Source organism: Anomaloglossus baeobatrachus, chromosome 1 (assembly GCF_048569485.1).
Source record: "Anomaloglossus baeobatrachus isolate aAnoBae1 chromosome 1, aAnoBae1.hap1, whole genome shotgun sequence".
Classification (NCBI taxonomy): Eukaryota; Metazoa; Chordata; class Amphibia; order Anura; family Aromobatidae; genus Anomaloglossus; species Anomaloglossus baeobatrachus.
The window spans coordinates 522,524,817-522,542,321 of NC_134353.1; the positions used below are offsets into that span (position 1 = coordinate 522,524,817).

Consider the following 17,505-nt stretch of genomic DNA (forward strand, 5'->3'; position numbering starts at 1 on the left):
CCCCAGAGGTACCACCACCAGAGCCAGCCTGTTTAGGGGCTTGGCTCACCTGCAACCAGGGAGCACGTCCGTTTATGGGGCCTTGGCTCGCCTGCAACCAGGGAGCATGCCTGTTTATGGGGCCTGGCTCTCCACCACAAAGAGGGTACCTGGTCAGCACCAACTGTGGAGGCCGCCTCTACATCCTGCCAGAAGAGGCTGAAGGCGCGGCTCCACCAGGCCAGGTATACCCTGAAACCACCAGCCCATGAAAGCCGCCTCTACATCCTGCCAGAAGTGGCTGAAGGCGCGGCCAACGTGAGAGGGTTTTGGGTGGGTGAACGGACTTGTGGGTGGAGGGTGGTGATGTATGGTACCTGGTGGTTTTAAAATGTTTTACCATGTTTTACTGTTTTATGCATTTTAAAATGTTGTCTTGCAGCCCGAGGACGTGCTGGTGATAACTAAGGGGGAATGTGGCGCCCCTGACCTGGTCAGGCACCACTGAGTACTGCACCCATGCTGGGGACAGTACAATACAGGTAATCCAGAAGGCTGACCGAGGTGTGACTACACAGGCGCATAGTGATCAGGTCTCACACATGTACCTTTGGGAGGACCCCTGGGGATCCCAGGAGGGGGCAAAGCCTTCACCTCCACTTGAGGAGTGGAGGGGGCGAAGCCTCCATCTCCACTCAAGGGGTGTGGTAGAGAGCCTGGTTGCTAGGTGGCGTAGGCAGGCACAAGGGGAAAAGAGAAGGAGGAGAAAACAGTCTGAAGCAGAGTGTGGAGGAGTGAGGAGCATGGAAGTGGAGCTCAGACAGGAGCAGCAGTGCAGGTCCCACGAGTGAGCCAGTTTAGTGTGCAGCTCAGGAAGAGCAGAAGCAGACCCTGGAGCTGTTACAGTCTAACAGCGTCCGCGCAGTGACTACCGACGGGGGAGAACGGTCACCTGGTAGTGCTGCCCGAACACCACACACAGCTGGAGAGAGAGCAGTGTAGTGGAAAGTAAGGAGACTGTCAGGGAGTACCAGGCCCAAACGGGCGGCAGATCCCGATGCGGGGATAGATCCACCTTTCCTTGCTAAACCTGCCGGTGTGGGGCCCTTAAAGCCCACGCCACAACACCACAAAAGCCGCAGCCACGTAGCCACAGTTAGGGCCCATAGTTCACAGGAGGCAAGCAGCTGGAGTGATCTGGTCCAGGCGACAAGCAAACGGCAAACAAACGAGGGGAGCAGCTACTTCCCTGGGTGACCCCCATAGGGACTAAAAGTCGGGGTTACCACAAACCACAGAAGGGCTAAGGAAGGCGAGTCGGTAGCCACCCTCATCAGTCAGCCTGAAGGATACCTGGTTCCAGCCTGGTTCATCCCAGCTACGCCCGGGTTACTCACCCTGCCATCAACAGTGAGTAAAACCCCTGAAAGACATTCTGCTTGTGTGGAGTTATTCTGCGCCTTGTGGTTCTACACACCTACACAGGGCCCTGGGGCTTGCCTCACTCTCAGGAGGCTATTACAACTGGCTGCACCCACCATCAGCCCCAGGCATCCCTTAACCTGCAGTGGCGGTCCCCACTGACCGCAATTCTGAGAGTGGCGTCACGACAATCCTAAAAGAAGATCTCCTACCTGTGACAAGATCCAGCTACGTGGAGTCCCTGAAGGTAATGCACCGACACAACACTGGTGGGGCTTCACAGTAAGACTGACCTGGCAGTATGATTCTCCAAGTCAGTGTGAATACAAAGATACCAAACATGTATAACTTTCTTTTATTTGAGTGGGGGGAAAAAATCTCTATAACACTTATTTTTCAGCATCTGCGACCAAGTAAGGGCTTAATTTTTGTGCCCTGAGCTGATCATTTTACTGATGCCATTTTGGGGTAGATACAATGTTTTGATCGCCTCTTATTGCATTTTATTTCTGAATGTAGCGATACCTATTATGTGTATTTTAATTGTTTTATTTTCAATTGGGCAAAAGAGAGTAATTTGAACTTTTGTGGTATTTTTTGATATTTTTAAAAACTTTTTTTGCACGTTTTATTGGATTTAGTAGCCTTCTTAGGGGACTTATAAGACCAAAAGAGAAAAAAACGAATACGAGGGTCTATAATACATACAAAATATTTTATTAATTAAAAACCATTTGATCTCAAGAGACACAGCCGGAGCTGGACAATAGGCGTCACAATCCAAACAATCATATCATCCCTGTCTCAGAGTTCAATATAAATAGGGAGTATATATATATATATATATATATATATATATATATATATATATATATATATATATATATATATATATATATATATATATATATATATATATATATAAAATAAATATAAAAATAAAGGATGTATCACAGCATTATATATAATCAAGGATATTAGTTACAACCATATAGAAGTTCATCCAATTATATCTCAAACCAATAAATGTATAAATACAATGCAATACATTAGTTAATTATAAAGTGATAAGTATATAAATAAGCAAATCTTATATGTGTCCAAGAATTATGGTTACTAAACGAACATAAAGTGCAAAGTGCAAAATAAGTAAAAGAAAGAGGAGAAAAGAGAGGTCAGTGTGCATGCACACATATATATACATATACATACATTGGTATTTAAATAGTGAAAAGAACAGCCAAAACTCCATAGATGGCTGGAAAGAGTTAATGGTATAACCAGTACTTAGAAAGGGGAGGGGGAGGGGTGGGTGATGAGTTCCTAAAAGGGTAAACTCTCAAGATGGAGGATATAAGTATATATATATATATATATATATATATATATATATATATATATATATATATATATATATATATATGTATATATATATATATATATATATATATATATATATATATATATATATATATATATATATACATATATATATATATATACACACACATACACACAGAAATGTATTAATTCTCTGGGACAAGGGGTGAATCAGAGAGCAAAAAGAGCCCTTAATAAATGATACCAGGGACAGTAGCTGTGACAGGGATAACGATATGTAAGTCTATTAGTCAAGTAATAAGATTAGAGTTAATGTAAACACTGCAGCCCTGTCAGGTGCTACTATGATAATTACCGCTGCATAGACTGAATGCCCTAATCAGAGGCACAGGCAAAAAACAAAGCCTGTGATCTGTATTCTGACGCCTAATCAGGAGCGCTGGTGAGAACAGAGAAGTACAAGCAGGCACATTACCTAATAGCTGCAAATGCCATCAGATGCTGATACAGGATTGTGACGCTCCCCGACGCTGGCGTTTCGGCGCTTCCTTCTTCCTTCCTTCTCCTTCCCCTTTGAAGAAGGGAGCGCCGAAACGCCAGCGTCGTGTGTGTGTGTATATATATATATATATATATATATATACTTATATCCTCCATCTTGAGAGTTTACCCTTTTAGGAACTCATCACCCACCCCTCCCCCTCCCCTTTCTAAGTACTGGTTATACCATTAACTCTTTCCAGCCATCTATGGAGTTTTGGCTGTTCTTTTAACTATTTAAATACCAATGTATGGATATGTATGTATGTATATATATATATATATATATATATATATATACATATGTGCATGCACACTGACCTCTCTTTTCTCCTCTTTCTTTTACTTATTTTGCACTTTGCACTTTATGTTCGTTTAGTAACCATAATTCTTGGACAAATATAAGATTTGCTTATTTATATACTTATCACTTTATGATTAACTAATGTATTGTATTGTATTTATACATTTATTGGTTTGAGATATAATTGGATGAACTTCTATATGGTTGTAACTAATATCATTGATTATATATAATGCTGTGATACATCCTTTATTTTTATATTTATTTTTATTTTATATTATATTAATAGTTCAATATAAATATTATTTATTTATATTGAACTCTGAGACAGGGATGATATGATTGTTTGGATTGTGACGCTTATTGTCGAGCTCCGGCTGTGTCTCTTGAGATCAAATGATTTTTAATTAATAAAATATTTTGTATGTATTATAGACCCTCGTATTCGTTTTTTTTCTCTTTTGGTCTTATTAGTAATCCCCAAAGTGGTCTTATGGTCCTCTTGTACCCCTGCACCCCTAAAAATAACGTTTATAAAAATAATAAATAAAAAATACACATAGATGAATACATAGAATACGGTGTATGTGTGTGTGTATATATATATGTATATATAGTGCATTCTGGTGTGTGGTACGGGCGTCATCACTTAAACTGTCCTTTGTGGTGTTCTTAGGGGACTTGAAGCTGCAATTGTCTGACTACTTGTGCTGTACGGAGCAGTTCTCTGTACAGCAGGACTCACGATCTATGAATGCCGGCTTGCAGACAGCATTCACTGTAGGATCATAATGACAGACCCACATTCATCAGGTGACCCCTTTCTGTCATGTCAACCCATTGGCACCCCTTGATCATGAATCAGGAATGATGTTCTCTCTGTTGGCAAATGTTACATCCCTTTATCCGAGCTTGTCAGTGAAAGTTAACTTAACTGGTGATCTACCAACGGATGTTAGAAGCACATAATGTCTGATAAAACCTTTTCATTACTGGCCACATTGATATTATGTTGAGAAACAATGTTTCTCTCAAATACCTTGTGTTGTCAATAGTGCCTGTGAGCTGCTCCGTGATCTTGGGGATCCTGTGATGTCACATCAACTGAGGCTGGCTGCAGTCTCCATGAGTGACTGGGCTATGGATGGCATTTCGTTGTGTGACGCACTGGCAAAGCCAGGTAGTCACAGATAGGCCCCCGCACAACACCCTTCCCTCACTCAGAAAACACACAGCCGACCTGAAACCCTAGTCACCCCCCTTATGGAAAGATAGACACACCAGTGGGCGGGACCAGGCGGTTGGACACGGCCATGCATGAGTTTAGACAGCCCGGGGCGGGAAAACAAGCAGTCAAGTTTAGCTTCAGTGCAGTTTGGAGTTCAAGGAGAGAGGAGTGTGGGCTGGAGCTAGGTGTAGCTCCAGCAGAGGAGGTTCAAGTTGAACAGTGCCAGGGTTGGAGCCCTGGTGCCTTTGGCTAGGTGGCAGACGGTGGTCTCCGTCAGCAGGAGACGGGAAGACATTTCGGCAGAACTGAGGTGGACTGGGACAGGGTTGTAGCCCGCCGTTAGTGACACGGGAAACCGACCCGGAAACCGGAGCACAAAGGGGGGTACTCGGACCCTGAAGCCAGGACCGGAAACCAGCGTCCTGGTTAATTAACCAATTGAGGCCAGGACTAGAGGTCCTGTCTCACCCAAAGTCCCTCATAGAAGACAACAGTCCACCGATAGGGATAAGAGGTCACCGCCAGGGCCCATAGATCCCACGGGCCAGCGTCTGCGGGCACGGCTCCTTTGGCCACATCCAGTTGGGAGCGGGCTCCTGAGTTCCAGACTAGGTAGTCCAACATACACAAAGTCAGTGCAGAGGAAAAGGACAGAGATCACCAGCCTGAGTGGGGAACCTAAATGCCACCGGCCGCCAGCACCTTGGTTTACCAAAGACTCGTGTGGTTCATTTACTGTGAGTAACCAAAACGTTCCCCTGTTATGGCTATACCCTGCACAAAGACACTGGGTCCCGGGGAAACCATCCCTACCCACGGAGGGGTTAACATCCAGCTGCCACTACAGCTCCCCCGGGTGCCCCATAACAGCAGTGGTGGTGTCCCACCTCACCACACACCATGGATGGCGTCACAAACTTAATGTGGCCTAGCCCGTACATCTACGTGTCCCCCCATTTATTCGGCGTGCCCGTGAGACCCCCGGGTTCGGAGACCCTCGAGCCACCCCCTTTAGGAGGTCCGGATCCGAGCAGCAACGGCTGCTGGTACGGGGGCGGCACAGTTGCTCAGCACAGCCCAGTGTGTTAGCCCAGCATCTCCCTGCTCCCTCCTCCTTCACTGCAGAGCACTACAAGCAGGAGACATGCTGGGCTTTGATGAGTGGTGAAACACCACCCACAACCCAGTCATTCACAGAGACTGAGGCCGGCCGCGGTGATGTCATGTGACCAGGAAGTTGACGTGACATCACCTAATCCATAAGGTTACGGAGCCGAGCCCAGGGGTCTTGCGATGGAGAAGAGCTGTCCACAATCTCACAGGCAGAATTGGCAACACAAGGTATTTTTAAAGAAACATTGTTTCTTAACATAATATCGATGTGGCCAATAATGGACATAGGTGAACCACTTCTTTAATGCTGTCTGAACACTAAAGAAATTAGAGGACTTCTGATAAGATTTTATTGATCTTCTTCTGATCCTCATAACATATTAAAATTTTTTAGGCAATCAATTACAAAAATAAATTTTTAACAATTCCCTACATCCCTCTTACCCATTAAATTAATGTTGGCCAAACCAACCGAATATCTATTTGTTCGACCAACTGTCTAATATGTATGGGAGCCCCAGACAATTTACTGCCAGGGGAAATATTGATCCGGCATGTCCGATGTCAGACTGCTGATCATATTGTCTTCCATAGATAAGCCGCCTCTCCGACAGAATAAAATTGTACTTACCTGTAATATTAAATACAAACTTGACTTTCTGATCAGTTGCAGGAACATTCACCCTCTTATGTCTTTTCACACGTAGATGTGATGGGGTGTCAGTAATGGACTTTTCACCTAGTTCATCTTCTTTTACATCAAAAATATCATCATAAGAGTAATCCAACCTGTTAGCAGCTCCCCAGCCACCGGGTCCTGGAAATTGTTAATACAATGAAATCTATTTTATTCATCTTTTATTTTAAAGGGAATCTGTCAACAGGTTTTTAGGTATGTAATATGAGAGGGGCATAATGTAGGGGCAGAGATCATGATCACCTTAAAATATAACATAGTGCATTTTTTATAAAATCAGTGTTTTTTCTATTGCAGATATAACATATAACAGTTCCCTAAATGCTGAGCTGTGTATAACCCCGCCCACACCATCGATTGGAAGGTTTTTGTGTACACTATGCATAGGCAGAAAGCGGTCACTCAGTGATGGGGTCAAGGTTTCAAAGAAGATCGGGACTACATGGCATGAGACAACTGATCCTCTAGTGATAATCTCTTGCTGATAAAACACTGATTTTATTGAAACTACATTAAGAAGTCCAGTAAATGACACATCACTGGAATCAGAATCCTTGCACCTACATCACACATTAAATAGGAAAAACCTGCTGACAGATTCCCTTGAAAGAAAAATAGTGTTTTAAATGAAAGTATAGTATTTGACGGAAACTCAAACCATGAATGAAGTAAAACATAACAAATTATAGATGTTAATTGTCACCTATAGCAAATCCATTCTCATAATCATAATTGTATTCGAGGCACAGTCGCTGGTACTGATCTTCAAGCCGGCAATCAATGTCATCAACATCACTACAAAAAGATGGAACCTGTAAATAAATGCCGCCTATTAAACACTGGACCAGCTAATGCATGTCTCCTATACAGGTTATAACCAAAATAAAATCCTTAGTTAGACTAAAAGAGTAGAAAAACATTGTGATGTATTCCACTTTATAAATTCTATACAAATAAAAAGGCTGATTAAACCCAGAAAATAATCTTGAATATTTGCATTTAATAAATGGAGATAAAGATACAATGAATTACTATCAATGTTCCATCATAATTAAAGTGAACTGCTCAGGTGCAATATGCTCCCAGAACCACGAGCAGTTCTGGGTGCATATTAGTAATCCCTGCCTAACTGTCCCTGTATACACTAGCATAGATAAAGAGATCTTTAGAAAAAGTATTTAGAAATATCCTTTATGATATGCTAATGAGCACGGGGACTAGTCCCAAGGGAGTTACTTCCTATGTTCATTCCGCACCCTTAGCATGTTAGCACACTCACAGGGGTGTGCTAACATGCTGTTTAATGCCCATTGCCTATCGTTATCAGCAGTGACGAGCATACCAGTGTCTGCTGTTACCACGTCAGAACGACATGCTTAGGGTCAATGTGTATGATCAGAAATTCCTGGCACTTCCAGTCATGTTCACTATGAAGCTGGTTGTACACGCTCTGACTCCAGAGAGGTCTAGTGCCAATGAGCATAAGTGCCCGGACTTCTAATTATGTGGACTGACCCTAAAGCTGGCGTCTGAAGCGGTGACAACGGACACAGGTACACTCGTCACTGATGACGACACTGGGCAATAGGCATTGAAAAGCTTGTTAACACGCCCCTGTGAGCGTGTTACCATGCTAAGGGGGTGGATTAGTCGGGGGAAACTAACACCCTTGGGACTAGTCCCTGCTCTTATTAGCATATCAGAAAGGATCTTTAGAAATCCTTTTTCTAAAGATCTCTTTATCTATGCTAGTGTATACACGGACGGTTAGGCAGGGAATAGAGATATGCATCCAGAACTGCTCGTGGGTCTGGGTGCATATTGCACCTGACAGATTGCTGTTAAATTATACTAGATAAGTAGGAATTCTCTATCAATTGGCACCAGAATTTTTTTTAATTCATAAGAGGAGTAAGGGTCATGCAGCACATCAAAGCAGATTAACTAACTAACAGTTCCATATTTAATTATTTCAACCTTAGAATAGACAGTCTGAAAATGGGTTAAATGTATCTCCTTGGCGAATACTGGATGATAAATAGGTGGACCATTAAACACTTACATTTACACCACCTCTTTGTGGTTTTTCTGCCCCTAAATTGTGTGGCATGCTGGCATATTTTAGGGCAAATCAGTTCTTCTAAACCATATTTTTTTGGGAAGACATGCGGGCGTAGGAGCATGACATTTAGCCCCTACCTTTTCTTTATAGAAACTTATAAGCACCAACTGCCATCTCCTATCTCAGTTATGGGAAAATCTGTTTTCACTGAATACAGATCTTTCCTCAGAATTCAGCATTTTAAGAATGAATGATGAGTCATGGCGGAGAAAGAGGCAAATAGATCTGATAAGGTATAGTATAAAGTTACTTTTCTTCAGCGCTCTATTGGGAGACCCAGACGATTGGGGTATAGCTACTGCCCTCTGGAGGCCACACAAAGCACTACATCAAAAGTGCAAGGCCCCTCCCCCTCTGGCTATACCCCCCCCGTGATATCACGGGTTCTCCAGTTTTAGCTTTGTGTGCGAAGGAGGTCAGACATCCACGCATAGCTCCACAGATTTTAGTCAGCAGTAGCTGCTGACTATTTCGGATGGAAGAAAAGAGGACACATATAGTGTCCCCAGCATGCTCCCTTCTCACCCCTGGATGGTGTTGTAAGGTTGAGGTACCTATTGCTGGTACGGAGGCTGGAGCCCACATGCTGCTTTCCTTCCACATCCCCCTGAGGGGCTCTGTGGAAGTGGGATCCTGCCGGCCTCAAAGCTCTGACGCCGGGCTCCATCCACAGACCCATTTGAACCTGCTGGATACGGAGCTGGAGTACCGTTCAGGGACATGGCCCTGCACCATTACAGGTACTCTGTGTCCCCGTACACACAGGCACAGCACACTCCAGACTTGCTGGGTGTGCTAGTGCGCCGGGGACAGTAAAGGGTTACAGTCACTGCAGCTTTGCTGAGTGACTTGGTGTTTTGGGAACTACCGCGCCGGACGCTCCGGGAGCGGCGGCGCGGCTGGGACTTGTAGTTCGCCGGGGACTGGGCGCCGACCGCGCTTTTACGGCGGCGGCGCTTATAACTCCAGTCCCCGGCTTCTGCGGCCTAGTGCCGCTTCGTTCCCGCCCCCTCCCTGTCACTCAGGGAAGGGGACAGGCGCTGAGCAATCAGCAGCGCCGAGGGCTGGAGCCTTTTTACATGCTCCAGCCCTCTCACTGCACACTGTCGGACGCCGGATTCCCGCTCTGCCTTGGGGCACGCCCACGGCCCGCCCCTCCTCACACGAGCTGGGGAAGACGCCGGCAGCCATTACTGCAGAGCTCGGACTTTCGGCTCCAAGGCAGGACGGTGGCGATCATACACCCGCTTATAGGCGGGCGGTAAGAGGCACACATAGTGCTGAAAACTGCAGTGTATACATGTGTGGTTTTTAACTACATAGGTCGCTATATGCCCGCTTGGGGAGCGACTCATCAGCAGCAGGAAAGCAGGTGTGCTAAAGCACAGGCTTTCTAGGCTGCTTGTTTTGCACGACTGAGGTGTTCATTTGTGTTTATGCTGATATGCTATACATTGCACTGTACAGTCGCTAGTCTTAGCTATATTCTTCTGGAATGGCTAGACTACAGCAGCAGAAAACCAAGGGTGCTGGGGCACAGGTTTTTTTCTATGCTGCTTGTATTGCATGGGCTGCAGTGTGCATTTGTACTTGTGCTTGTATGCTATACATTGCACTGTATGGTCACTCTTCTGGGCTATATTCCCCTAGATGACCAGTCTACAGCAGCAGAAGAGCAGAGGTGCCAGGGCACAGGCTTCTATGCTGCTTGGATTGCATGTGCTGCAGTGTTCATTTGTACTTGTGCTTGTATGCTATACATTGCACTGTAGGGTCACTCTTCTGGGCTATATTCCCCTAGATGACTAGTATACAGCAGCAGAAGAGCAGGGGTGCCAGGGCACAGGCTTCTATGCTGCTTGTATTGCTTGTGCTGCAGTGGTCATTTGTACTTTATGCCTGTATGCTATACATTGCAATGTACGGTCACCAATCTTGGCTATATACTTCTAGATAGCTAGTCGGCAGCGGCAAAAAAGCAACACAGATTTCAGTGCTGTTTTTACTACATGGGATGCTGTTCATGACACCGTCCCATTGTGTGCATGCTCCCCTGTAGGTCTGCCGGGGTCTCTAGCACTTCGTCTGCCGGGGCTCTACTAGTTGGGGCCAAAGAAACCTCCTGTCAACCCTGTCCATGGACAGGGACGGAGTAGTCATAATATAGAGACTTGCACCCATGGGCAATCTACTTGACCAAAAGGCAGTTCTTCAGGGCTTTGATACTGACATCGCTCTCAATCCGGATACACCGGGTGGTAACGTCATACGGAATGATCCTATACCGTCCATCAATGGAAGGTTGGATCTTTCTCCCTCAGCTCCCCCAGTGGAGATAGGAGACGAACAGGAGAAGTTCCTTTTCAGTGTCTCACGCAGATATTGAGTATTTTTCTGGCCACGCTGACTTCAGAGAAGCAGTCCAGGAACACCACGCTTACCAGATAAGCGTCTTCTCCAAACGTTTTTAGGATACACGTTATCCCTTTTTTCCCCTGACGTGGTCAGCGCTGGACCCAGGGTCCAAAGGTGGATTCTCCAATCTCCAGGCTTGCATATGGAGATGGGGCTTCACTTCAAGATGCCATTCACAGACAGATGGACTCTGGTTGAAATCTGTCTAGGAGGCTATCGGCGTGTCGGTTGCTCCGGCATCCACAGCCGTATTGGCAACCTAACCTTTTCTGCTGTTCTTGCGCAGCTGACCTTGAGCAGGGACATCTGTACGCAATGTCTGCACTGCGACTTACCCTGTTAATACTGTCCTAAAAGTACAGTCGAGGTTTCGGTCCTTCCCAAGCTCCGGCAGGTCCCAATTGTCCTCGTGCAAAAGGGTTACAAAACCTCAGACGGGCTCAGATTCCGGCCGGGCTCAATCTCGCCCAAGGAAGGCAGTCGGAGGAACCGCTACCAAGGCGGTCTCCTCAGGACTCTCAGCTCTCTCTCTCTCTCTCCCCGCGGTTGATGGCAGACTCCCCCGCCTTTGGCGACATTTAGCTGCCACAGGTCACTGACTGGTGGGTGACGGACATTGTGCTCACGTGCACAGGACAGTGTTCTGTTCTCGTCCTCCGACTCCATTCTTCAGAACGGCCCCACCTCTCCACCGAGCAGATGCCCTGCTGCAGGCGGTGGACGCTCTAAGAGCAGAAGGAGTGGTGATCCCTGGCCCCCCTCAGGAACGAGGGCGAGGGTTTGTACTCCAATCTCTTTGTGGCTCCAAAAATGGACGGTCCCTTCCGTCCTGTTCTGGTTCTGAAACTGCTCAACGAGCATGCGAACGCCAGGCGGTTCCGGATAAGATTCCTCCGATCCGTCATTGCCTCAATGTCTCGAGGAGACTTCCTTGCCTCAACAGACATCAAAGATGCCTATCTCCACGTGCCAATTGCTACGGAGCACCAACGTTTTCTACGTTTTGTGATAGGAGACGAACATCTTCTGTTCGTAGCTCTGCCATTCAGTCTGGCGACAGCCCCACGGGTGGGCACCAAGGTCATGGCAGCAGTGGTAGCAGTCTTGCACTCTCACGGACACCCGGTGATTCCGTACTTGGACGAACTACTCGTCAAAGCAACCTCCCTCGAGGCATGCCAACGCAGCCTGAATGTTACGCTGGAGACTCTCCAGACTTTCAAGTGGATCATCAATTTGGCAAGGTCAAATCTGTCCCCGACTCAATCACTAACGTATCTCGGCATGGAGTTTCATACTATATCAGCCATAGTGAAGCTTCCGCTGAACCAGCAGCGTTCACTGCGGACAGAGGTGCGGTCTCTCCTTCAAGGCCAGTCGCACCCCTTAAGGCGCCTCATGCACTTCCTAAGGAAGATGGTGGCAGCCATCGAGGCAGTTCTCTTTGCGCAGTTTCATCTGCACCAACGGCAATGGGACATTCTCCGACAATGGGATGGGCAGTCAACCTCCCTGGACGGGAAGTCTCCCTTTCCCTGACGGCCGAGGACTCTCTGCAATAGTGGCTTATTCCCACCTCATTGCCATAGCCCCCATCCTGGGCAGTGGTCACGACAGATACGAGTCTGTCAGAGTGGGGAGCAGTTTGTCTCCGCCACATGGCTCAGGGGACGTGGACTCAGCAGGAGTCCACCCTTCAGTTCGATGTGCTGGAAATCGGGGCAGGGTATCTTACCCTATTAGCTTTCCAAAAGTGGCTAGAAGGGAGCAGATCCGAATCCAGTCGGACATCTCCACAGTGGTGGCATACATCAACCACCAAGGAGGGACACGCAGTCAGCAGCCTTCCAGGAAGTCCGGCGAATCCTCATGTGGGTGGAGGACACAGCATCCACCATATCCGCAGTTCACATCCCGGGCGTAGAAAACTGGGAAGCAGACTTCCTCAGTCGCCAGGGCATGGACGCGGGGGAATGGTCCCTTCACCCGGACGTGTTTCAGGAAATCTGTTGCCGCTGGGGGGGGGCCGGACGTCGACCTAATGGCGTCTCGGCACACCAACAAGGTCCCGGCATTTATGGCACGATCGCGCGATCACAGAGCTCTGGCGGCAGACGCCTTAGTGCAAGATTGGTCGCAGTTCCGGCTCACATATGTGTTTCCACCTCTGGCACTCTTGCCCAGAGTACTGCGCAAAAATCAGATCCGATTGCAGCCGCGTCATACTCGTCACACCAGACTGGCCGAGGAGATCGTGGTACCCGGATCTGTGGCATCTCACGGTCGGCAGACCGGGGTCACTACCAGACCGACCAGACTTACTGTCTCAATGGCCGTTTTTCTCCATCGGAATTCTGCGGCCCTGAACCTGACTGTGTGGCTTGTGTGTCCTGGATCCTAGCGTCTTCAGGATTATCCCAAGGGGTCGTTGCCACCATGAGACAGGCTAGGAAGCCCACGTCTGCTAAGATCTACCACAGAACGTGGAAGATTTTCTTAATCTGGTGCTCTACTCAGGGAGTGTCTCCCTGGCCATTTGCATTGCCTATCTTTCTTTCCTTCCTACAATAGGAGTGAGAAAAGGGCTTGTCGCTAGACTCCCTCAAAGGGCAAGTCTCAGCACTATCCGTGTTTTTTCAGAAGCGTCTAGCACGTCTTTCTAAGGTGCGCACGTTCCCGCAGGGGGTTTGTCATATCGTACTCCCGTACAAGCGGCCGTTGGATCCATGGGATCTGAACAGGGTTCTAGTTGCTCTCCAGAAGCCGCCTTTCGAGCCTCTGAAGGAAGTTTCCTTTTCTCGCCTGTCACAGAAGGTGGCGTTTCTCGTTGCGATCACATCGCTTCGGCGAGTGTCTGAGCTGGCAGCTCTGTCATCCAAGGCTCCCTTCCTGGTGTTTCACCAGGACAAGGTAGTGCTGCGCATCATTCCGGAGTTTCTCCCTAAGGTAGTATCCTCGTTTCATCTTAATCAGGATATCTCCTTACCGTCCTTTTGCACTCATCCGGTTCACCGGTATGAGAATGATTTACGTTTGCTAGATCTGGTGAGAGCACTCAGAATCTACATTTCCCGCACGGCGCCCGTACGCCGTTCCGATGCCCTTGTCGCTGGTACGCGCAAGAGGTTGCAGGCTTCTAAAGCCACCCTGGCTCGATGGATCAAAGAACCAATTCTGGAAGCCTACCGTTTTGCAGGGCTTCCGGTTCTTTCAGGGCTGAAAGCCCATTCAACCAGAGCCGTGAGTGCGTCCTGGGCGCTACGACACCAGGCTTCGGCTCAACAGGTGTGTCAGGCAGCTACCTGGTCGAGGCTGCACACTTTCACCAAACATTATTAGGTGCATACCTATGCTTCGGCGGATGCCAGCTTAGGTAGAAGAGTCCTGCAGGCGGCAGTGACATCCCCGTAGGGGAGGGCTGTTTTTGCAGCTCTAACATGAGGTATCTCTTTACCCACCCAGGGACAGCTTTTGGACGTCCCAATCGTCTGGGTCTCCCAATAGAGCGCTGAAGAAGAAGGGAATTTTGTTACTTACCGTAAATTCCTTTTCTTCTAGCTCTTATTGGGAGACCCAGCACCCGCCCTGTTGTCCTTCGGGATTTCTTGGTTGTTTGCGGGTACACATGTTGTACATGTTGAACGGTTTTTCAGTTCTCCGATGTTATTCGGAGTTAATTTGTTTAAACCAGTTATTGGCTTCCTCCTTCTTGCTTTGGCACTAAAACTGGAGAACCCGTGATATCACGGGGGGGGTATAGCCAGAGGGGGAGGGGCCTTGCACTTTTGATGTAGTGCTTTGTGTGGCCTCCAGAGGGCAGTAGCTATACCCCAATCGTCTGGGTCTCCCAATAAGAGCTAGAAGAAAAGGAATTTACGGTAAGTAACAAAATTCCCTTCATTTTCATGTGTACTATTGATTTAGGGAAAAAATAAAATAAAATGACAATTACTTCTAAAAAGTTACTCGTTCTCCTGTAGGATTTTCCGTTAGTCTTTTACATATTTTTAAAAAATAAAACAACTTTATTCAAATTGCCCGAAATGTAATTACTTGTAATTATATTTCACTTTGTGTGACATAACACGTAACAGTAATTTCCCTAATTGCTATATACTGAATTAAATTCAAGCTAAATTATTTTGTTTAGGCAGTTTTTAATGCATTTATTCCCATGATGTTATGTGACTAGTAGTTAAAGGAGTTGTCTCAGCACAAACATATTGCTGGTGGATGCTATTAATATCTGATTAGTGAACATTCTCATAAACGGGGGGTGATTATAAAGTTAAAGGGGTTGTCACCTTTCAGAAAACTTTTGGAAATAGGCTTCTTTAGTTGTTAAAACAGATCAAGTATTACTTAGCATCCCCAAGACTATCAACAACTCTAGTTCATGTAGCGTAAGTATTAGGCTGGGGCCACACGGGGACTACTGCGATTCTCGCATGACACTCAGCATGAGCCGAGTGTCATGTGAGTGTCATTGTGACTGAGGTCCGATCATGTGATCGGACATCAGCTGCGGGGGGCGGGCCGGCGCTGAGGAGGGGTGGGCCAGCGCTGAGGAGGGGGAGGGATTTATCTCCCTCTCTCCTCCATTGCCGGCTATTGCCATTCTCGCTCTACACTCGTGGTACACCGGTGTAATGCGAGTGCAATGCGATGTTTCTCTCGCCCCATAAACTTGAATGGGTGCCAGACAAAGAGGATTGCATTGCACCCGCAGCATGCTGCGACTGTTTTCTCAGTCCGATTAGGGCTGAGAAAATAATCGCTCATGCGTGCTGGCACATAAGCTAATATTGGTCCAAGTGGAATGCGATGTTTTATCGCATTCTACTCGCTCCGATTTTCATGCCGTGTGGCTTAGGCCTTAAGGCTGCATTACACGCAGCAACATCGCTAGCAATGTCGCTCGTGAAAGCACCAGCCCCCATCAGTTGTGCATCACGGGCAAATTGCTGCCCGTGGCGCACAATATCGCTAGGACACGTAACACATACCTACCTTCCTAGTGACGTCGCTGTGGGCGGCCAACAACCTCTTTTTTTTATGGGGGAGGTTCGTGCGCCATCACAGCGATGTCACACGGCAGGCGTCCAATAGAAGCGGAGGGGCAGAGAGCAGCCGCATGAAAGTCACGCCCACCTCATTGCCAGAGGATGCAGGTACGGTGTTGTTCGTCGTTCTTGGGGTGTCACACGTAGCGATGTGTGCTGCCTCAGGAACGATGAACAACCTGCGTCCAGCACCATAAACGATATTTGAGATTTGAACGATGTGTCAAAGATCAACGATTAGGTGAGTATTTTTGATCGTTAGCGGTCGCTTGTACGTGTCACACGCAACGACGTTGCTAATGAGGCCGGATGTGCGTCACGAATTACGTGACCCCAACAACATTTCATTATCGATGTCGTTGTGTTTAAAGCCCCCTTTAGTCTGTCTTTTATATAACCTAGGAATCCTATAGCCAAAGGATATACCTCTTTCATGGGATCGTGCAGTCACCTTTGTTTAATGAAACATTTAAAATGTTATAAGAATAAATGTAATGTTCCTAGCATGAAAAACGGATGAGTGCAATGCAAGAAAATCTCGCACTGCACACTGACCAATGTTAGTCAATGAGGGAGAGCAGTTGGTCAACTTTTCTTGCATGCAGGTTCTGGATGCAAGAAAAGTAGCAGCATGCTGCAATTTTCTGCGAGAGCTGTATCTCTCTCACCCATTCAAGTGAATGGGTGCGAGAGAAACATCGGACTGCACTTGGATGTTATCGCAGTACAGTGCAATATATGCTGTCACGCTCCCGGTGTCCCGGCAGCCCTCCTTACCCACTGAGCCGGTTCCTGCATCGCACAACCGCTCCATACCCACTGATCCAGTCGTACCTGCATCGCACCACCGCTCCGTACCCACTGATCCAGTTGCACCTGCATCGCACCACCACTCCGTACCCACTGATCCAGCCTCACCAGCGCACCACCGCTCCTTGCCCACTGATCCAGTTCACATATACGCCGGTCACGCCTGCCGCTCCCGCTCATGCTCCCCTGAGTCCTGTTCCTGGTCTCAGGAGTCTGAGTCTTAGCCACATGGTTCTGTATAGGACCGGGCCGCGCCCACTCTCCTGGTCTTATAGGCCCAGCACACCTGCAGCAGGAAATGACATGAGGCTGTGCTGGGTATATAAGACTGACCTATCCATGTGGGCGGCGCCTGATCAACGTGTCCTGAAGCTTGTCTTTTGAGCTAGGTGCTCCACCTCCTGGGCCCACCAGTCCTCCCGGCCCTGACATATGCACAGGCTGACAATGGAGGAGATGGGGGGATTAATT

At 47.3% G+C, this 17,505-nt stretch overlaps 1 protein-coding gene across 1 annotated transcript in view; it reads right to left on the reverse strand.

Moving 5' to 3' along the window:
* The window catches only part of SVEP1 (sushi, von Willebrand factor type A, EGF and pentraxin domain containing 1), a 570,842-nt gene that overhangs the window by 326,737 nt on the left and 226,600 nt on the right, over positions 1–17,505 (reverse strand). The window contains exons 14-15 of the mRNA XM_075316174.1: positions 7,328–7,436; positions 6,559–6,744 (exon numbers count right to left, since the gene is read on the reverse strand). Of these exons, the coding sequence (XP_075172289.1) occupies positions 6,559–6,744; positions 7,328–7,436 (295 nt within the window). The remainder of the gene's footprint in view (positions 1–6,558; positions 6,745–7,327; positions 7,437–17,505) is intronic.